Source organism: Passer domesticus, chromosome 4 (genome assembly GCF_036417665.1).
Source record: "Passer domesticus isolate bPasDom1 chromosome 4, bPasDom1.hap1, whole genome shotgun sequence".
NCBI classification, from domain to species: Eukaryota; Metazoa; Chordata; class Aves; order Passeriformes; family Passeridae; genus Passer; species Passer domesticus.
Window position 1 is genome coordinate 22,703,597 of NC_087477.1, and position 23,021 is coordinate 22,726,617.

General features: G+C 38.8%; 1 protein-coding gene across 8 annotated transcripts in view; it reads right to left on the reverse strand.

Moving 5' to 3' along the window:
• Positions 1-23,021, reverse strand: part of SLC7A11 (solute carrier family 7 member 11) — a 77,136-nt gene that overhangs the window by 2,434 nt on the left and 51,681 nt on the right. For all 8 annotated transcript variants that reach the window (XM_064416522.1, XM_064416519.1, XM_064416517.1 and 5 more), the window contains 5 exons: positions 12,093-12,216; positions 10,823-10,926; positions 10,260-10,356; positions 6,569-6,718; positions 4,665-4,842 (listed from right to left, as the gene is read on the reverse strand). In XM_064416522.1, the coding sequence (XP_064272592.1) occupies positions 4,665-4,842; positions 6,569-6,718; positions 10,260-10,356; positions 10,823-10,926; positions 12,093-12,216 (653 nt within the window). The remainder of the gene's footprint in view (positions 1-4,664; positions 4,843-6,568; positions 6,719-10,259; positions 10,357-10,822; positions 10,927-12,092; positions 12,217-23,021) is intronic.

Genomic DNA, 23,021 nt, shown 5'->3' on the forward strand with positions numbered 1-23,021 from the left:
TAACCTTATTCAAAAAAAGTCTGCATGCTTTTAGAGGCCGTCTTAAAAACGACTACTCTGCATAACTGCTTAGCTTTATCAAGATTTTATGTTGAAATAAAAGTCTGGAAGAATTCAAATAACTTAATTTACCTGTGCCAAGACCTGCCTAACAACAATAAAAAAGTCACCCATCTAAAGGAACTTCACGTTTTCTTTTTTTTCACTCTGAACATTTATTTTCTTATGGTGCTTTTGGTGGTGTTCTTTTTAGGGCACTGATTCATAAATGGCACAGTTAATTCACATATAGCACATACAGAATAGTAAAAGAACATTTTCTTTTATTTATTTTATTATTTATTTCACTTATCACTCTTTCTTAATATCCTATTTTAAATAAGCAGAAATTGTTGCAAAAGAAAGTTCTCATTTTCCGTGAATGTCTGGCATGAATGTTGACATTGACACAATGCCAGGAGGGTAAAATAGTGCAACTCACAGAAGATATGAACTGAAACCACTTCTCTGATCTTCTGTCTAAGGCAGATTCTACCATCCTTTCCTCTTTTCTTTGGATGTCACCAGTTCAGTGCAAAGCCAGGCTGCCTTTAGACTATAAACTGACAGGGGCAGAGAGGCCAAGAGTCTCCAGGCTTTGCATTTTCCACCCATCTGCCTTCCCTACCCATTGTGGGGATGTCAGAGCCAGTCTGAGTGTAGCAGGGACAAAAGACAGGAGGAAAGCCAGCAGCAAGTAAACAGCAGGGCTTTGCCCCTGCCATCCCAGCCCTTCCAGCTTTGAGGAAAAGCAAAGGGAAAAAGAGAATTGTATGAAGCTGAGCAGTGGCATGACAGCTCTTGGGAAAGGGCATAGCAGCAGAGGGACATCCTGGGCATCTCTAGAGCTGGCTGTGATTTTGTTCACCTAAGTGGACAGACCCACCAGCAGCAAGACCTTGCCCAGCTCTCCATGCATCAGTTTTTGTCTCTCCTGGGATGAAGCCACAGCAGAGCAGAAAAGTTGGGGGAGCTGGCATTCTTTGCATTTTTTTTTTGTTGCAATATACTCAGAATAAATCAGTATAAGGAGCATTTTCCGCTATGAAAATGTTCCAATCTGTTTCCAGTCAGTACCTCTATGTTGTCTGCTTGGAGCAGTACGTAGAGTTACGGGAAAATTGTTTCACATTTGTCACAAAACAACTTAACATGCCATGGCAGTGCAGATAACTTCGCCAGCCCAGTTTAAATCCTAATTTTCCCTTTTTGAGAGAAGAATTCACTGCAAATGGGTACTTTTTTTTTTAATAAAAAAACCCCAGACCTGGTATCCACACAAGCACCATATAAAGTTTAGGTGAGGAAAGAAAGCAGAAATTTTATTGCATATATATGACTGGACATGAAATCTGTAACAACAAAGTGCTGAGATAATCTCCTATGGATCCCACCACAAACTCAACAAAGAGAAGCAAATTAAGCATATAACAATTTATCGTAAGTGAACAAGTGTTATCCTCTGGTGTTGCTAAATAACCTTGGCAGAGATATTTTGTTATATAAAGAGATCTCATTTCCAGCAAGGGCTCAGCTATGAAAAAAAAAGTAGGATTCAACTTTTTTACCTCTTCGTAAGTCAACCCCCTGTATAGGAACAGATATTTTTAAGTGTGAGTCTAAGGTTGGGTTTTCAGCTGAGGAAGTGCAGATGGAAGCTTTCTTGTGCTGGTGAGGCATCCTTTTACACACTGATCTGCTGCTTAAGATTTGCTAGGCTCAACTTTTTTCATTTTCACATTAGTTTTACAAAAAGAAAGAATGCAGAGGTCAAATGAAGCCCGTATCAGCTGAAAATTATTTGTCCCAGCCCATCTAGTGCTACAGCAGAATTCCTTTGGAAGAGGAGAGAACAAAATGTTACTCTTATTGCAAAATACCATCCCAGAATCTACAAACCTTTTGTTCAATGCAGCAATTTTATAAGGAGAATGGGCAATATAAATGCCCTAAGTACAGAACAAAGACTTTCAACCTTGGGAAAGGATTCCTTGGGTAATCCATCCAAGGGCTCTGCTAGTGTTATCAGCCTGAAATTCCTTTCAGAAATATATGTATCTTCAGTCTGGCTCTTTTATCCCACTACTCATTCTGGGTGCTCAATATCCCTTTCCTCTGATCCTTACAAAGCCTGTTCAGGATATTCCCTCTGACCCTATGTGGGACTGGTCTGTACCCATGGGTATTTGTACCTTGTAGGGTTTATAAGCAACAGACATCTCTCTCTGCTGAAGCACAGCTGGGCAGCTGCACCAGTCAATGCCTTAAGAAGGTGACTTTTCAAAGCCCCACACCAGCTGCCCATGTGCTGGTCTGGGCACATAAAACAGCTTGGGAACAGTATTGGTGGCACAGCAGTGTGTTCAGACTAGCAAGCTCCTACTTCCCCTCTGGTACCACACCAAATGCTTTGGTGAAGTCCAAATTGATTGGATTAATCAGATTCTCCTTAAAAAAAAAAAAAAAAAAAAAAAAAAAAAAAAAAAAAAAAAAAAAAAAGTCTTTTATCTTCTCATAGAAAGTTACCTGTTACTCTGGCAAAAATCTACCTCTTAAATGACAGTCCCATTTTTTTATACTGTCCTTTACCTTGTGTCTGGAATTACACTTTCATGCCTATGTAAGAAAAATTGTTTCAAGGTTAGAATATCAAGCTTGCAGCTGCCTAATTTCTTTTCTATATCTCACAGAGGTACCTTAAGTGAATTTATCCTCATTCAATATCTTTTGTAAATGTTCTCAGGCTATACAGTGGGTCTCCTGAAATAATGCCAGCTTAATAACTCCACACAGAAGTTTTATTGCTTCTTCTTAGGGAAGAGAAAAATCTCCACTTTGCTCCAGCTCAAAACTGTCAGCATCAGTTTCCTGTCATTACTGTTGTTATTTGGGGACAATAATTGCAAAGCAAACAAGCTGTTTCCCTCACTGACTGGCTTCTGCAGCACTCCTCTCTGAGCCAGTACACCATGCCCACCCATAGATATGACACAGGCACACGACCTCTTTCTAGGAGGAGAATTTTGTGTTATCTCGAAAGCTAGAAATTATTCATCTTCATAGTCACCGCTGGCAGAAAAATCTTCACATCTATCCAGTCTACCTTAAAGAGAATATTCTTTCTCTTGCCCAAGTAATGTAGTTCAACACTGTCATCCCGTGGCCAAAGATTCAAGTAGCTGTATTCCAAAACCTCTGAGACATGACAGAAAATGCCAAAAATACCTCCTGGATTTGATAAGGGAAAAATTCCTAGACCCTAAATGTCAAGACTGAGAGATTATAAACAGACTAAACCCTAACCACTTAATAGAATGTCCTTCTGCATACAACTGCTTTAATTTGTACTGAAGATTTCTACCCATTACCAGGAAAATACAAGTAATTTATAACGTTTTGGCTATGAAATTAAGATTTTCCTAGCCTAAATTAATACCTTTTGCTGTAAATACTTTCTGCCCTATTGCCTATAGACTTCCCAGCATGTATTGAGAGGGAAATTCACATATTCTACAGCAGATAGGATATAACTCTATAACATATTTATACTGAAAAAATACATACAACTGGTTATACTGTAATTACATATAAAGGCATTATTCTTTTCTTGTGAGCAGCTCATTTTCAATCATCAATTAAGACTGAAGCACAGAAGACAATATGCACTTTTATTTCAGCATCTATAGAAATCAACTACATTTAGTTAAAGATTTCACAGGTTGAGTTTTAGTTTTGCAGCAAAAGAAATTTTCTTTATGTTTTGTTTAATAAATTATCCATAATTCCTGAAATATCTTGCCAATAGTCTTATTTCATGTTTTGAAAATTCCCTTTATTTTAGAAGCCTATCCTAGTAACAAAAAAAAATGAGAATGAAGAGCTGTAATAAATGACACTGACTTCTTTGAAATGTTTCAAATAATCCTTCTCTAACACATCAGAACTTCCACAAATCCTTTCAAAACTTTTCAGAAAAGGTACAGAAAGTATTTCAGTGTATTTCAGGCATGAAATACTACTAGCCAAGTCACTCAGAAGTCATTCTTCATGAAGCACAGAAATAATTTCCATAGAGGCATGCCAGCCATGGTATATCTTGCTATCACTTTGTCAGGAGCTACTGCTAAGGACAGTATCCCCATGCCAAACTTGCCTAATCTTCCAGACACTTCCAGTCCCATTCCAAACACTCCTCAGTGGCCCACAGACACATGGTGTCAGTAGGGAACACCAAGCTCATCCTGACACCCCTTGTTTTGTCAAGATTCCAAACAGATTCTCCAAGGAGTGCAGTACTGTCTTTATTAGCACAGAGGCAGGGTCAGGAGAGGATGATGATGATTTAAAAGGAATTAGATGTTTGTAAGGGAGGGCAGGAAAGAAACATCAGTCCTGTAAAGTCAATCACTGCCTGAAGAACAGCCTCGCTGTGAATGTACCTCGTTAGTTAGGGGACATTGATTGCCACTGGCAGAGCAATGCTAGAGCATGGACCCAAAAGCAACTTGTGTTGTCCCCCCCAATTCACGGCAGCTGAGAGCATCAACCCAAAGGATTTCATAGCACAGGGAGAGCTCTGAGAAACTCCTGGAGTCAGCATGAAGAAGTCCCACAGCAGGACTTACCTAGAAGCTTTCTGAACCACTTTGGCTTATTGTCCCATACAATGAAGAGGTAGTAGGCAGGAATGCCAGTCAGCGTTATTGCAAATCCAATCCCTGTGTTCACTGGGTCAGAGTAAAGTGACAGCGCAACCATGAAGAGGCAAGTGAAGGAAAACAATGCTGGAATAAATAGAGGAACCTGAAAAGTAACCACACAAAGAACCATTAAATAATGAGGACATTGTAAAGTAATGAATAAGACATTTAACTTTCCATTAAATGTAAATTGGATAAGACCCAGCAGTACAGGACAGTTCTGGAGAAATAAGGGTATCTAGAACAGGTACACAAAATGTCAGTCACTGCAGAAGCCAGGCCCTGCCAACTGCTATGCATTGAGTACCACAGAAGAGTCTTAATTACACTCTAAAACACTCCGGTGTTTTACTTCCTTTAAAATGTAAGGACTGTGAATAAGTTACATTGTAAAAGTCCTTCCTCTAATTCCCCAGCATATAAGCAACCAGCTCTAACCACAGTAAAGATTTCCGTTTTGATAATTACCCATTAGAAAACATTTTAAAACACAACCAGGAGCTCAAGTCACTTTTAAAACTATTAAGAACATATTGATTTTCTTCCTAAGGTAAAAATCAAAATCTAGCAGGAAGAGAGCAAATTAAACAACAATTTGACTAGTGATAAAGATATTTGGTAGTGTTATGCACCTGATAGCAATTGAAAAAGCACTTTCTGACTCTATGACTGATGGCATTGCCAGTGTCACTGTTGAAAGCACACAAAGTAACCATATCAAATTTATTTGCTCAATTTTCAAAAACACCAATACAATCACTCTCTTAGCAACTCTCTGAAGGAAATGCCTACAGACATGGCTTATGAGACATTAAGTGTAATGGAGAATTGAGAGGTATTTGAAAATTGTTCTGTTCCTTTCATGCCTCAAAGCATTACTGTTCCTCTTTTGTGTATTGTCAAAGTTTTTTTTTTTTAATCAAAGCAAAATAGGTTTTACTGTTCACCTCCTTATTTACTAATATACCTACAAGAATGCAACAATACACATTCTTAGAGCTTCACAAGCTGTCTTCTTGGCAGCATCTAAATAGTGATATATTTTTTAATTTTTTTGATGGTGGATATTATCTTTCAGGATACACAATGGGACAACTTACATTGTATAATGCTACTTTAAAAAACCAAGAAAAATAGCAGAACCGAGGCCAAAAAAAGCTACTATTCAAGGGGTTGGACTATTAGCATTTTCTTTCAGGGTTCATGATAACTCTGTCTGCCAATCCACTGCAAGTGCCAAGTATCACAATAATCACACTAACCACTTGTTTGCACAGAAAATTGGCATACTTGACATTGGATATGCAATGACATAAATGCCCTCTCGCATAAATTCTTGTGCTTGACATGACTTTTTTGATCGTGTTATTATATATTTGGTCATAAAATTATCCAGGTCTTTATCAAAGAAGACATTAAATAGAGGACTGGCTGAAAATCAGGTTGGCACAGGCAACGCCAATATTTGCAGTCTGATTTCTCTGTGACTGCAGAGGGCTCAAGGTATTTTCACACAGCTTGCATCACACAGCCTGAAGAAAACACACAAGCAAAACTGAGCAAACGCTTTCATCTCAGCACAGCAGCTTCAGTCTCTGCCCCCCAAGCATAGGAAAGAGGCAAGAATTCTTTTCAAGAATGGAACACAGCTGGGGTAGCACTGGGGACCTTGCAGGAAAACTCTCACTCTTCACTGCAAAGAACTGTTTTAAATTGTTTTTTCCTGAGAGAGATGTTAGCTTGTTACATCAGAAGATGCTCCCTTGCTGTCTGACTGCAGGACAGAGAGGAGGGAGGATTCATGTAAAAGAGTAGAGAGCAGATGTTACCTTGAAAGGACGAGGCATATCAGGACGTTTATATCGGAGATAAATCAACCCAGCAACTACTAGTCCAATAAAAAGCCACCTGGCAAAGCTGAGGAAATTCAAGAGGCTGTAGAGATCCCCGTTGAATAACATTAACATTGTGAGAGGATGCTGCAAAAGAAATTCAGAGCATAAGAGGGATTTAGTAGATCGATCTCTATTATTTTATAGCAGTGATATCAAAATTTTCCACAGGGACAACCAGCACAGCCTTATGCACACAGCTGAGTGCCACAGAATTCAGGCTTGCCTTTGTCATACAATCAGGTATGTGATCAATGTCTAGCTGTCCCCTGAGACCCTTTTGGATCAATATATATCTGTCATGGGTGGCCCACATAGTCAATACAAATCTGTCCCCTGTGACCCAGACAAAAATACACAGTCACACTGCACCACTGAAGTGCTGGAGCATCCTGGGCAGCATTCTCATGGGATATAAGCTCACTGCAGGTTTACTTGCTCATTGCTGATGTAAATAATAAGAACAGTTAAATTTTGGTCACATCTACTCATATGAAAGCAGAAGTTTCTAGGTGTTTTGTGGGAGGAAAAAGTCTTAGTCCCCCAGGCTTCATAGGGGAAGTGAGCAAAGAGGACATGGCAGGGGGGATGTTCCACACCATAAGATGCCAGCTGGGCACACTGGGCTGCCACTAGCTTGGGCTTGCCTTTGTCCAGACTTCCAGAGCGTAGACTTACTGCACATTGTAAATGCAAATATATATAAGCAGAAGGAAGAATTTAGCTGTCACTCAGGTAGCTAGTTAAGAGCAAGAAGGAGAGGGGACAGGAGAATAAATACAGTTCCTCATAAAAAAGGTAGTCTGAGATACAAAGCTTCTGTGAGGCAGGCAGAAGGTTGTGTATAAACTGGAGTGTTTTGTTGTGAGTTAGATGGTTAGGGAAGCCTACATGGATCTATTTCAAAGTAGTATCTGGACAAAAAAATGTCCTTGCATTTGGGCATGAAGGAGTAAGTCAAAATCACCATATCCCTCATTCTTCAGCAGGAGGAGGAGGGAAGATCCTGGAAGTGAGAGCCTTCAGGTTTATAACAAGGCAACAGGTGAAATCAACTGCAGATGCAGTAAAACACTGGGTTAAGTCTTTACACAGAGAAAATGAATTTGTAATATTTATCTAGAGTCACAGCCTCGCTCTCCTTTTCTTTCAAAGGAGTGCAGACATGGATTTGAATCAGAAGGATCAATATTTCAAATGTGGGTCTCTGGCCTCCAACCTGTAATGACTTATAAAGTACTTGGTTCCTTACATATAGATAATAAGCAAACTCCTTTGTAAATGTCAAGGGAAATTGTACCACTGAATTGTATTGGGCAAGATTTCTTCTACACAGAGTCTCTAAAAGCTCTAAAAAGCTCTAAAAGCTTAAAATCTCAGTTATAACTATAATGCAAGCTATATACAATAATGCAAGTGAAGGAGAGCTATCAAGAAAAAATACAAGAAAGCAGGATTACAATCAGATTGCATTATTTCTATGAGTTGCTACACACTTCTATCAAGTTCCTCATGTTGGTGAGGAATACTTTTGTTCCAGGTAGCTCAACTTGCAGACAGAGATGCAGACTGAAATGCAGACTGAGCTCTGTGTAGAAGCCTGAGACAAGAGCCCATGAATAGCCAGTGTTTGAGGTAACAAAGAGTACGAAAGATTGGTGACTCCAGCCAGATGAACCGATATGGGTGGCAGGAGCTGAGAATTGCTAACCCTTTGGATACCTAAGCAGATAAAGACCAGTGAAGGCAGCAAAGTGGATGGACATGGAGATGGTGCAGGAACCAAAGATTTGGGTGAAAGAGCAAGACTTGTGGGGAGAATGTGTGGTATAAAAGGCAATGGGATTCCTTTGTCAGGGGTCCCTCCTCGGGGGCACCAGCTCAGCTATTTCTGTGTTCCTATGCTGGGACTAAGTGCCTTTATGGAATGAGACATCTGATATTCTGTCATGGGAAACCCAGGTTCAAAGCAGTGGGGAAACCTGGCCTGTGAGTGGGATGTGCAGGAGTCCAGCAGTGCCCCATCGAGTCACCAGAGCTGGGAAGGGGCTCTGGTCCCAGCAGGGACATACCTGGCACTGGGCGTGTGCTTGCCAGGAAGTCTTGTGAATCGTCAGACTGGAAAATTTGTCCAGCAACATACTCACATAAACAGATTTCTTAATTTAAAAAAAAAAAGGTGTTTGGGGTTTTTTTGGTGGGTTATTTTTTGGTTTTTTGGGTTTTTGTTTTGCCTTTTTTTTAATTTAACAAGTTTCAAATACATGCTCATTTTCTCAGTTTATCCTCAAAAGCTCTTTCCTTTCTTACAGCGCATAGAACATGGAAGGAAAAATAAAATAGGGAAATGCTAAAATTACTATTGATGTAGAATATATCCTGCTACTGCTCTATTTGCAATAAGGTGAGCTAAAGAATTGCAGTCTTTGAAGGAAAGCAATCTTCATACTAGAATCTGACTTTTTCAAAAGAAATCAATGCACTGGTGTAAGAGGACCACATTCAATAGCAGAAAATGTCTGTCAGGGGAAAAAAATAATATATTAATACATTTTTTGCATTTCATTCCACAAAAATCAGTCAATGCAATTTATCCACAAGGTATGACTACATCCAAAGAAATAAAATGCAAACTAAATGTTTATGGAAAATTAATTTCATTAAAACACTTCACCATAATCACACTGCCCAATTTTCAAAATTTCAAAGCCTGTGGTTATATGGGCACATATAAAATTCAATATTTCAGCAGTGAGCTTATAGGTATCAAGAGCAAAAGACAATTTAAATTCCATAAGCATTTGCTCTTAGTAGCATAGATGCACAGGTCCATCCTTTGCTTTCGCTGTAAATCCCGAAATATGGCAGAGGCCTATCCAGACACACTGCAGTCATTGATCCCAAAAGTGGGGCTGAATACCCATGATTATGAAGACTGCATGTTGAGTGAAAATCTTCCTGGCACTATGAAAATTGAACTTTGAAGTTGGTATTTTGACATTTAGTCCTAACATTTTACCATCAAAAATAGTATGCAAAGCTAACACATGACCAACATTTACCTTTGCTCCTTATTTTAGAAGTCCGTAATAGGATTTCCACTGAAGCATCAGAGGCATTCCTTAGAAAATTCACTGAGTCTCAGATTTCCCAGGCACATGTTCTTTCATTTTTTAATCACCACTGTACTGGACAGCTTGGATTTCCCCTCCATTATCTTAGTTGCAAAACTGCTTGCATTTTTTACTATAAGGTTGTATAATGAGTCTTTAGGGTACTCCCAGATGCTGGTGTTTAGTTCAACTTTCAATTAACTGAATCCTTTTTTATTTTTTAACTGGAATTTGTTTCTGTGAAATGGAACTACCTCATCACTAGCAGGTTCTTAGAAATTCAGAGCAATAAGATATGAATTGGATTGCAGTGATAGGCAAGAAAGCAAGGAGGAGATGATAGAATAAGAAAAACTCACAAATCTCATTCCTCTTTCTCCTGTCCTCTGCCCTGCCCAAAGCCCATGTTCACATTAACAAATGAGACTCAAGCAGTGCCCAAATTCTGTTTGAATCCTCTAGAGCAAGCCTGTAATATGAATTCTAGTGCAGGAACATTTGTTTGTATGATTTACCAAAACAATGACAGCTGGCAGAGGAGTGTGCTTGCGGACATGAATCATGGAGAGAATTTCTGGAAGGTGACCCTCACGGGATGCAACGAAGAACATCCTGGTGGGAAATAAATGTGGACAGACTTTAAATGTGCTCATTAGTGTGAGTACGCAAAGTGGCTCCTGAAAGTCACAGAGCAGAGCAGAACTTCTTAGTCTTGCTTGAGGTGTTCTAAATGAAAGCACTGGCAGCAGAAACCCATACACAGAAATCAAAACCATCTCTGAAGGTGTCCCTTGATTGGTGTTGCGAAAGAGTTAATATTTTCCCTCCAATTTTCCTCCTTGACATGAAAAAAACCAGCCATTGATTGAAGGCTAGCCTCAGAGACATTCATATCCAAACCATTCAAAGGATTTTAAAAATAGTACACTAAACAAAGTGAGAAAAAGCCCTATACCTGGTAAACAGTGTAGTCATTTATCATATCCTGCTAACGGAATAAACCCTCCTCTCCCTTCCCCTTAGTTTCATACTTTCAATATGTCTCCCAAGCCCTCACCCCCAGGAATATAGTGCTCACCTGGAGACCGCAAAAACTCCACCATTCATAGATCCAAAGCAGGAAAGAGCAACAAACACAGGTACAGCTAAAGAGAAGTTTCCCATTAATCGTTCGGCAAAGGTCTGTTAGAAAAGAGAGAGAAACACACAATGATTTTTCATAAAATGGGAAAATAATTTTCCTCTGTTAACAAATTATCATGGTGTTAGTTATTCCCCTTCTCTGCATCCCTCACTGAAAATTTTGCAGTGCATTTGTTGCCTTTTTTGTGAGAGCACAGCTACTACAGCTAAGCTGTCCTACCCCTTCCCCTGAGGGCATGTGGAAGATCTCCAGTTGAAGCAATGATGAGGAGGAGGAGGTGGAATCAGGCCCAGACTCATGTCAATTTAAACCATTATGGCTCCAAAGAAGAAGACCAAGTCTGAATGGATCAAGGTCTGATCTGCACACCTAATGCCTTTTTTTACAGCCTTCATTGCACTCAGCTGGTGTTACCCAGTGGTATAGTCTATCCGTTCAGGCTTTAGTGTTTTAGGTTAGCAGAAGAGCCTTAATTGGAATTTGGGGCACCACACGCAACATGCATCATTTTCATCATGTTTATAAAATCTTTTGTTTCTAGACCTCCCATTAGCTACAGAATTTGGTCATTTTTCAAAACTCACATCAATTGAAATAGCCACAGGCAGTATCACTACTGAAAAAGAAATGAAATTATTTATTTCCTCATTGTGACTCAGATACCATAAATATAAAAATCAGTGTCATCACCACAATTCAGCAAGGACAATCAAAGCAGTTTCCTAGCCAGGTTACCTTGCAACTCCTTCCCAAATGAGCTCCAGTATTCACAGCAACCCACTTCCCAAGTACTCAGGACTCAGGACACACACTGTGCAAAGACAAAGTTGCTATATTCTGCTACACGAGATAGTTGAGTTCTCTCTTCCGTAAATATCTGTAATTCCTGCTTCCCAGGAGCTGAGCTTACAATTTAGCTCTGAATTTTTCAAGTACGTACTTGGCTAAGAAATGTAAGTCCTATTGACTTTCTTATAAGAGAAAAATAGACACAATGTTACAGTATAAATGCTACTGATGGCCCGAACTGCAATCCCACTCATCAGTCAAAAATCAAATTTCAATGGGATGCTAATAAGTGCTGCCATACTAAAACCTGACTGGATGTGTCCAGCCAATCTTTTTCCCCCCTGAAAAAAAGAACTACATCAACAAACATAATTGCAGCAGGAATATATCTTTGTATTTTTCTTCTGTAACTTACCACTGCTACAGCTTTTGAAAGCAGCAATTCCCCAGCACTGATTGTAGTGAAATAAGCCACGTTTGTTAACACATAGCCAACTGTGACGATAATCATTGAAATGCATATTGCGAGGGGTATGTTTCTGAAATACACAAGGCAGCTCATTATTTTGCAATCTGGTTGCTAATCCCTGAACATGAAACAAATAACATGGGAAAAAGCCACTAATGACGGTGAATGCACATTTGGTGATCCCAAAATATAATCACTAGAAACTACCAGTAAAAAAAAGGAATAAACAAAACTCTGTAGACAAAGGAAACAGGTTTATGATGAAGAGGTGAGAAACCATTTGGGGGAGGAGACCTTTGGGGACACCAAGGAGCTTGTGACCCCCATGCTTCCTATTGATCCCCCACTTCCCATTTAAGTTGCCTACTCAGATTGACTTGCAAGCTGAACCCAAACACCTGGAGGTGTTTGACATCTTCCTCTGGATACCAAAATATCCAGCATGCAAAATTCTGCCCTTTCCTCCTGGGTCTATTTCTTCCTTTACACAGCTTACCACATCCCAGTGATCTCTCTCACTGTTCAGGGGAACATGAGAGCAGAATACGACACAGAAAGGGATACAGTACGAATTTGTAAATTTATCACAGCACAAATGGTATTGAAAAGCACAACCCCCCTTCCATGCTAGCTAAAAGAAAGAACAACAACAAACAAATAAATAATAATGCCAAAATTTTATATAGTATGTCCTTCTAGTCAGAAAAGCAGAATTATTTCTGTTTTTGAAAGGAGGAACAGAGGCACAGTGAATCTGTCTAAAGCCACACTGCAAGCAAATGTTTGAGTCAGGAGAAAAACCCAGGTGCCCCAAGTGTTATGCTAGTCTCTTTCCACCTAATATTATTGATATCTATATCACACCAAGAAAAAGTTCAGATCTGAAACCAATCCTTTAGTTCCAAGGCTGGTAAGTACAGTCCCTCTGAGGAGAGCTGAGAGCTCCTCTTTCATGGCTGGTGCCCTCCAGCTGTCTATATTAAGGCTGCTTTTGGAGGGATGGCAAGGTTGCCGTATTTAAAGGAGGTCACCCCAGCTGGTTGCTAAAGGAAAGACAGAACTAGGAATTCTGGTATTCCAGAAGATATCACAAGCACATTTCTCATGAACTATTGTAATCACCTCAAAGAAAAATATATTTTTAAACCCAACACAAAGATCATTCTTTTCTGATATTTTTCTCAAAGAAACAAAGCCAGGTAAGAATTTATGGATATTCTTCACTTGATTTCTCAAAGAGATCCTTCACATCACTATGGCTGTATAGAGCTGAAAACAAGCTCTAAGCTGAGACTGAATAAATAAATGTCTTATGAGTACAAAACTTGTCCATTTTTTTTTTAAAGTTGCAGAGCTAACAAGTTAAACCAATTGCTGCTAAGTTGGAGTTTTAACTATTTGTTATTAATAATTTCATGTTGTAATCACCTGTTGTTAATAGTTTTTCTTCAACTACCTGTTGTTGATGGTTAGAAATCTCTCTTTGTCGGGTATCACCCTGCTGCTTCCTGAACTGGCACCCAGGACTGTGAGGAGGAGGTGACATCAAGGCTGGTATGCAAATGTGGAAACACCTCACCAAACCTAGCAGGAAAATCCCCTAAAACAATGAGCCACCATGGAATTAAAGGACCTAAGTGATGTCTAGAGGTGAGGAACTGAATCCAGTGTCTGCTAAGAGCCTTTTTACATTTCACCCTAACCTAAAAGGATGTTGGCTAGAAAGAGGACCTCAAACGTCAAACTGAAAAACTGGAATCTCCTGGTGCTCTTGTGAGGATGGAAGCCCCAGCTCTGCCTGCATACCAGTGGACACAGCTGCACTCATCCTCCTCTGTGCCATTCCTAGGAGCAGCGACGGTGTGAGCGCGACCTGTTAGTTCTCCCCACCTGAGCTAATTTTTAATAAAGGCATTAAAAAAGGAGAAAGATCTCCTGCCCTATTTATTTCATGTATTTATAAATAAGTAAAACAGGACAGTATCACTGTTGCACATCTTGCCTGCCTCAGAAACCATGGTGTCAAATGCCCCCATTAACCCAGACAGGTATGTAAGAGGATCATGCTGGTAATGTAACACCAAATCTGGGTAGACATCATGACACTGTATTAAGCCACGGCTACCTCATGGCACACATCTCAGGTGAAGAAACTGGAAGAAGGGAAGCCAGTCAACTTGTAGGATGTGTTTGTTGATGGAGAAGATGACAGCAAGGACTAGAGCAAAGAGCCCAGAATACAGGTGTTGTATTGCTGGAAAACCCACAGTTATGGATACAAGAAATACTGCATCTCTGTGTGGTGATAATTTATGCCAAAATGGGGTTTGTAAGTCAGGTAGATATTTTAAGTCAAAATGGGGTCTGTAGGTTGCCAGATATATTGCAATCAGTTGGGTTAAGCTTCTTACCTGACCTGGGTGTAAATTGAATTCAATCCTCTTAGCATCTGATTCAAGGTAGGGATACATGGATTTAAAGCCTCTCAAAGCAGGTATTTTATCTATATTTTTTGTATCGCAGATGAATGCTTCAACCACTAAGCTTTTGAAAAAAATCAGCCCTGACTCCAACCCTAGAAAGAGTGTTTTCAGCCAAATTTGGAGTTTTTTCACAAATATCATTTAAATGACAGAAAGCATAGTGTTAAACTTAACAGAATGTCTTCGTTCTAACTCTTACTAAACACCTTATATCCACATATAATTTAAATCCCAGTTTAACTTCTGGTAAAACAAAATGGCAATTCAAAACAGGGCAGGGGTGGGGGGAGGTGACAGGGTTGGGGGTGGTGGGTCTGAGAAAAATCATGCTTCCAAAGGTGACCATTATCTGAGCACTGCAAGTCCTGCTTTGTTATGCTGAAGAGTGCTAAAGCCCTTGGATAGTAACACCAACAAAGAAACACACTCAGAAGAATAAAACCCCTAAACAAGCCAGAACTAGTCAGGAAGCACTACTCATTAAAAAGTCTGCAAATCATAACCCGGCGCCTGGAGCAGGAGGGATGCTGTGATTTCTAAGCTCCCAAGTCCCTGTTCTTGAAGGAAACCGAGTGCTCAGGCTGCACCGCCTTTTGTCTCCTGGCAGGAGTGAGCTTTCAGAGGGCTGTAGTGCGCCTGCACAACCCTTCCAAGTGCTGCTTATTACCCACTGCTTCCAGTGACAGATTCAGACAGAAATAAAAGGCCAATTTCAAGATTTCAGGGATATGTGATACAGTATGGTTCACTTCTCACTGACACCTCCATTCAGATTCGTATTGGTGCTCAAAACACCTGAAAACACAGGCAGACAGGTAGGAACCATATGCAAAACCACAGAGGGAGAGCTTAAATTGTGTCTTTTCTATCTATCCAATTTAAGAGACAGTTCCCAATTTGCAACAGGATCCCATTATCAGATTCTCTGCTGTGAACAACTGTCTCTATGCTGGAATAAAATCTGTAATGCCATTAGCAATAAAGACTATCTCCTTTCCTTAGAGGATCACTCTACCAATTTTCTTGGAATATTTCAGATATTCTTCAGACTTCCAAATCTTCTCTCTAAATAAGAAAAATAATACCCACTATGATTGTTCTATTCTCTAATTTCTATTCTATTCTCTATTTTCTATTCTATACTATGATTTTTCTGTTCTCTACTATGATTTTTCTATTCTCTATTTTCTATTCTATTCTCTATTTTCTATTCTCTATTAAACTGGCTCTATTGATGCAGTTTCCATATTTTCACTTCTGCATTCTATGAATCACACACAACACAGGGTGTCCACAATACTGATAAGCCATGTTTCTGATGTAAAACAAATTCATAGCTGCCTCACAGCTAGCTGAGACTTGGAACACAGAGAGAAAATTCAAGCATTGGTTAGAAGGGGAAGCTGCTGCCAGGAAGGTCTTTTTGTTATACTCATGTCTTCTCCCAAAACTTCGAAGAAAATCAGTATCAAAGGGAATCTGAGGATATCTGAATGAGGACAATGTTGACCCTATAATTAAACAGTCTTTCAAAAAGTGGGTGAGAGACAATTAGGATAGCTTCTATGTAGCTGAATGCTGACTAAAATTGAATTGAATCTCCATACTGTTATATGTATTATGGTAATCAGTGCTGGTAGAGAATATATATATAGATGGATGAAATATGCCTAAGATATAAAATCCTAAAACACACTAGCAGGGGAAAGGGAGTTGCTTCACAGGGTGAGGAAACCTCAGCTGGCAGCCAAGAAGGAGGTATGCAATTAACATATGAAGAGAACCTAGCCCAGCACAGGAGATGGTCTTCCTCACCCATGAAGATGTTCATCTTAGATAAACAGAGCCATCAAGGACATACATCTGAATACTAAATTCCAGTAACCGAAGAGTGAACACACATCGCCTCCTGGACAAGAATTTTGTCCAGCTCAAGACAGAGAATAGAAGCAACATGCATATGGAAAACCCTTAAAGGAGACAAAGAAACTCCCCCGTGGGCTAGAAAAAGGGTATAAGAACGAACTCTGCTAAGCTGCATTTGTGAGCTCTGGGGGATTCGGTGAGATAGAGGCCGAGTCTGTGTTCACCCAGCTCCGATCCCAGGATCAGTGCTGTTCCTTGATTGTTGGCTGGTTGTGAAATAAATTCTATTTTTATTTTTATTAAATTGGCTGGAACGATTTTTACCTATAACAATCTTGGTGACCTTTCCTGACATGATGTGATTTAGGATTCCGGGGACCCTTCTCTTGCTCCGGGCAGTGCCCTGCTGATTTCAGCTGCCGGACAAGATTGGGAAACCCAGTGGAATCAATCAGAACCACAAACCAAAAGCCAGAGCCACAATCAAAAGGGGATAAAAACAGGCCCAGAGCTCTCGGGAAAATCTGAGAAAGGTCTCCGAAGCTGTGGCAAAATTTTTCACTCATAAAATCTACATGCACGAAGAATCCACGTGGGAAAAAGAACCGTAAGTATCATGTGGTTGAGTGGGGTGTGATCGAGTGTATGTGTGAGACTCACGAAGCAAGTGTGGACCCCAAGATCGCAGTTCCACTCTTCCACAAGGAAAGTGGTCAGTCGAGGGGGAAGCAGACTAAAACTTGTTTTCACACATAAAACCTGAAATTCGGGGAGTTCAGGGGATCGATCACGGGCAAGATCAGGTAAGTTCTCCAGCATCGGGAAACTGGTGAACCTCTCGGATCCAGGAAAAAGAAAAGGTAAGAATGAGAGCTCATTGCCAGCCGAAAATCCACAGAACGGTTTGCTGTGCAACTAGTAATCTGGTAATATTTTTTCAAAAGGGGATCAGGACTTAGACACAGTACCAGTAAAGAAGTTTTTTTAATAATTCCTTTTAGCTCAGCAAAAGGTAAGTATGTTAAGGGAACATTAGGAAGAGCTTGTGAAATAGGGCAGAAAAAGAGCAAGATTCAGGAAAATACTCAGAGGAAACCTGAACAGAGGAAGAATTTACCTGAAATTCCAAGAAATAGTGCATTGAGGTGGATGCTAGAACACTGGGAGGACTGCCCCAAGAGACAAATAATATCCAAAGAATGAGTGATACATTATTGTGTAGAAATATGGGGAGATAAGGAAATTAGAAAACATCTAATCTAGGCTGAGTTTAGCACCTTCGAAAGATGGACTTGCCAAGTTTACATGATCATGTGGGTAGTAAGAATTCACAAAATAAAGAAGAAAGGGACTGTGCCAGATTATGGGAATATGCTAGTACAAGATTATTCCCAATCAAAATTTACAGAAATGCTGCTACCCTGAGACAAATAAAAAGCAGCAATTCAAGTAGACATCATTGCCTCAAGAGTTTGTACATTCACCAAATCTGTCTGGTCAGCTCTTGAACAATTATTAAATCAATTTGTGCAAATAGAAGGGACAAAATTATTACAATATGTAGATAACCTATTGGCAGCTAGTCCTAAAGAGGAAGATATAAGAGCAAGTACCATAACATTATTAAACTTCTTAAAAGATAAGGGACTAAAAATTGCAAAATCTAAGCTACAGTTTACTGAACCTGAAGTTAAATATCTGAGACATTAGTTAACCAAAGGGAAAAAGACATTAGACCCTCAAAGAGTAGCAACAATTGTTGATTTACCCTCCTCAGAGACAAAAAGAGGAGTGGATTGAAGGATATAGTGAGAAGGTAAAATTCCTTTATGAGAAACTTACTACTAATAGGTTAAAATGGACAAGATGAGTCAGAATCAAGGGTTAAAAATCAAAAATAAGGCTTGAGAGTCCTGTGACAATTTACCTCCCCTGCCTCAGCCTGTGGAAGAAGCTGTAAGACCAACTGCTCCTACTAAGACTACCTATTTTTCTCCTTCAAGGAGAACACAGAGTAAAGTGAGGAAAATATCAATAGTAAAGGTAATAAAACTGAGAGCAGAAAACACCACCCACTTCTACCGAGGGGGTACTAACCATGTCTGGAATTGTTAAGTTTGTTAATGCTCCACTTTAACACAGGGGATAGAAATAAAATATTTTAAAAGTTAAATAATGAGCAGGAGAAAAGATTACAAAAAGAAAGAGAGCTTGAGAATGTAGATGAAAAGAGATTAAGAAAGAAGGTGAGTAAAACAGTTTTCTTATAGATAAGGGGATAATTCGTGCTGGAAATATAGGTTTATTAATGAGATATAAGGTAAAGCTGTAAGGTCATGCCAGCTGAGGGGAGGGGGTGACTGCCACACAGGACAGCTCGCAGCCAAGGAGGAGGTACATCATTAATGTACAAAGAAAACCTAGCTCGCACAGGAGATGGGCACTCCCCATGGCATGACCCAGAGAACGCCCCAGGGATGGTGGTCCATGTAGATGTCCACCTCCGACAGACAAGACCATCAAGGAACATACATCCGAATGAAAGATTCCGGGAACTGGGGTCCGATACGTATCAATTCCAGGATGTGGCTTTGTCCAGTGCAGGACAATGAATAGACACTACATGAATATGAAGGACTCCAGGAGAGGACAAAGGGACTCCGCCACGGGCAAGAAAAAGAGTATAAAAACTGAACCCTGCCGGGTCTCGATGGTGAACAGGGGGGTTCGGTGGGATAGAGGCCAGATCATTGTTCATCCGCTCCGATCCCGGGGTCGACGCTACTTTTTGATTGGTGGCGGTCGGGACTATATATAAGTCACAAATAAATTCTATTTTTATTTTTATTAAATTGGCTGGATCATTTTTTACCTATAATAGTTTTTATTGTAAGAGTAAGTAAGTGTGGATAAAATAAGTTTATCTAATATAGATTATTGACATTTAAAGTGTCTTGTGAGTAAATAAAATTTGAGTTGTCAAGAGATTGAGTGAAAGCAGAAAGAAAACCCAGAGATGAATAAGTAGAGTTAGAGGTGATAAGCTGAATTCAAGAAAAGAAAGCAGAAGTGCCAGTAGATATATCTCATATCTCAAAAGGCTCAGATTAACAAGTTTTTGATCTTAGTACAAAGAAAACATGTATAACAGAAATACCAGGAAAATGTGGACTATAAAAAGACCCTACAGAGATAGAAAGGGGAAAATAAAAAGAATTTGAAGTTCCTATCATTAAAAATGTTGTCGTTAAAAGAGACACCAAAATATAGAGAAGAAACATCTTATCAATTTCTAAACTAAGTTTCCATGTGTTAAAAAAAATCTAGAGGTGCTGTTAAAGAAAATTAACAAAAATTCTTTCCTAGAAGAAAGAAGAATGTATGTTGATAGTTTATTTAAAGAAAGAGTTTCACAAAGAAAAATGTTGAAATGTGCCTCTGTTAGTTAAAAAAAAAGGAGTGTGAAATATAAAGATTATTTTTTTTAAGTTTTAGAAGTTTTTGAAGGTGTTGAAAGTAAATTATTGTGTTACCGCAAAAAAGGTTAGAGTAATAAGACATTTAAAATATTGTAAAAAGCAAAACCCTTAAGTGTCTGCTCAAGTCTGTGAATTATATGCAGTTTTGAAAGTTTGAACAAAAGTTTAACAAAGCTAACAGCTCTAAAGAAAATCAGCCAAATGTATATGTTTGAAGTCCGAACGTGTGTTATAGCGTATAATTGGTAAGTGCATAACTGTAGTGTGATCTGAAATAATATTATCATACTATGAGAAAAGTTATAGTTGCATCCAGTTGCTATTAGTTTTTGTCTTATAATTTAAAACTTCTTCTGTTCTTCTATCTTCTAAGAGCTAGATAAACTCCCTATTAAAGACTCAAAACAGCAGAGCTAAGCCCTTTGTTTAAACCACAAAAGAGACATCCAAGCCTTTATCTCTTAAACGACTCAATTCACAAGTTCAACAGACACTGAAGGCCTAGTAAATTAGCAAACTGTAAACTAAACAACTAAACTGCTCTTAAGGTAACTTCTCTTGCAGAAGTGAGATGAAATCTTCTGTTGTTTTCCTTCTTCATATCACCTTTTTATTTAAATTGAGTATGTTTTCAATTTTTTTGTTCTTTAATAAACTCTTTGCCACAGAGTTACACAAAAAGCAAAATAATTCCACCGTAATTAATGTCTATCTAGTTATTTTAAAGTCTAATATCTTTTGTTTTATAAGTAAATGAGTATATATTTATACATACCTAAAGGTATAACCGATTTTTATGAAAAGTCAATTGTTTTAATTTGATCTATGAATTTTATTCAAGAAATTGTTTTAAGTATAATATTTAGATTGTGATATTCAAATTTGTTAAAAGAAAATCTAGAAAGATTGGGTATATAAAATACAAACTAAATTTAAATTACAAGAAATCTTGAAAGTAAAATTAATAAAACAAAGTATGACAAAAACCATTAGATATTTAATAAGTATCAAATTAAAGTGAAAGAAAGAAAGAAAGAAAGAAAGAAAGAAAGAAAGAAAGAAAGAAAGAAAGAAAGAAAGAAAGAAAGAAAGAAAGAAAGAAAAAAGAAAGAAAGAAAGAAAGAGCCAAATAAATCACCAAAAATATCAGATAAGTTGCACAGTGACTAGTTACAAATGTTATCCATGTGTGTATTATAAATGCAAATATTGTCACTAAGTTTAAGTTACACATTATAAGAAGGGATATAGACCAAAAGGTTTATATGCAAGGTATACAGGGGAAGAACAGTATCTAACTAGCCGTATCTTAGAAATCACTACTGAATTAGGCATAATAGAATTAGACTCCCCAGAGTGACATCACTTGTTTCAGAACAGGATAAGGGGAAAAAGTAAATTCAAAAGCTCAAATTCTAACAATTGAGCACCGGAGATTGAACAAAGTACCCTGCAGGGCAGATGCAGTTAAACTATCAAAAACTTTAAAAGGAGGTTTGCAGCTCAGTCCGGGTATAAGACCCCGGAAGAATATTCTTGCTGCTGAGAAAATGAGTCTGACCTCACCACTGGTAGCAACCCAGTGGGCATAGGCAAAGGCAGAAGAATACCAATATAAGGATCCTAATGGGCCTGAGTCTAGCTGTGTGCAGCACAGCTAGTCTGCACCTGAAGAATTTGCCCAGCACGGAGAGGCAGAGTCCTGGCAATGAGTGTGGGCAGTGTTTGCAGATTGTCCTGAGAGGACAAGCAGAGGCAGAAACTTCAGCATATCGAGCTCCAAAAGGCTACAGCAGGAGTAAGAAAAGCGTGTACTGTACCTTAAATAGTACTCAGTATAAGATATGTAACTTGAATGGAAAAATAATATGTTATATGCAGAAAGCGGAATCTAAGAACGAGCAATCAGAAACACCCATGCATAAAGTCTATAAGAAGAATGTTAAATGAATATCTATTCCTATATGCAACCAATGTAATCGCACAGTGTAGATCAGAAGAAAAATTAAGTCGATATTTGTAGCTTATTTTCAGGCTAGCAAAATATGCTATGATAACAAACAATTAAATATATGTGTCATAAATAAAAAAAAAACCTACTAAGTAAGAAATAATTTAAAATATGAAAATAAGCTATCCCTCAAGAATGAACCAGTTATTCTTGATCTTTGTGAAGATCATGATGACAAGGCTTATCTGCAATATGATAAGACTTTTTGTTTTTCGAAAAATAAAGAGGGGGTGGATCCAAAGAGTAAAATAAAGCAAGTAGCTCAAGGGGGAGTCTGTGGAAAATTCAACAAGTCAGAATATTGTATCGAGATTGATGCTTACAGGAAAACTATCAGGGGTCTAGCAGCAGAAATTAAAAGAGTAGCATGTGTCCCAGTCCAAAAATGGAATTCCATCCTCAAGGCCTCTTGGTAGGACAATCTATTCGATAGAGCGTGGTAGAAGAAATTGGTATCTTTCATACTTTGTTCAGTAACAAGAATTATATTTTTACCCTGCCTGATACCATGCTTCATTAAATTGATACATTCAGTGGTGCAAGGCATGGAAAAAGCTCTCATGCCCACAAACCTGGAATGTGCTACTAGATTCCAGTAAACGAAGAATGAACACACATCGGTTCCCGGACAAGAATTTTGTCCAGCTTAAGACAGAGAACAGAAGCAACATGCATATGGAAAACCCTGAAAAGAGACAAAGAAACTCCACTGCAGGCTAGAAATAGGGTATAAGAACAAACTCTGCTAAGCTGCATTTGTGAACTCAGAGGATTCAGTGTGATAGAGGCCGTGTCTATGTTCACCGAGCTCCGATCCCGGGATTGGTGCTGTTTCTTGATTATTGGCTATCAAGACTGTATATTAGTTGCGAAATAAATTCTATTTTTATTAAATTGGCTAGATTGATTTTTACCTACAACAATACCTTTTAAGGCTTACCAATCCCTAGCTGCTATTCAAGGCCAAATTTTCCCCTTCTGCCCTATATACAGAGCAACTGTAATGAAGAATCACACCTGAACAAAGAGTGCATTT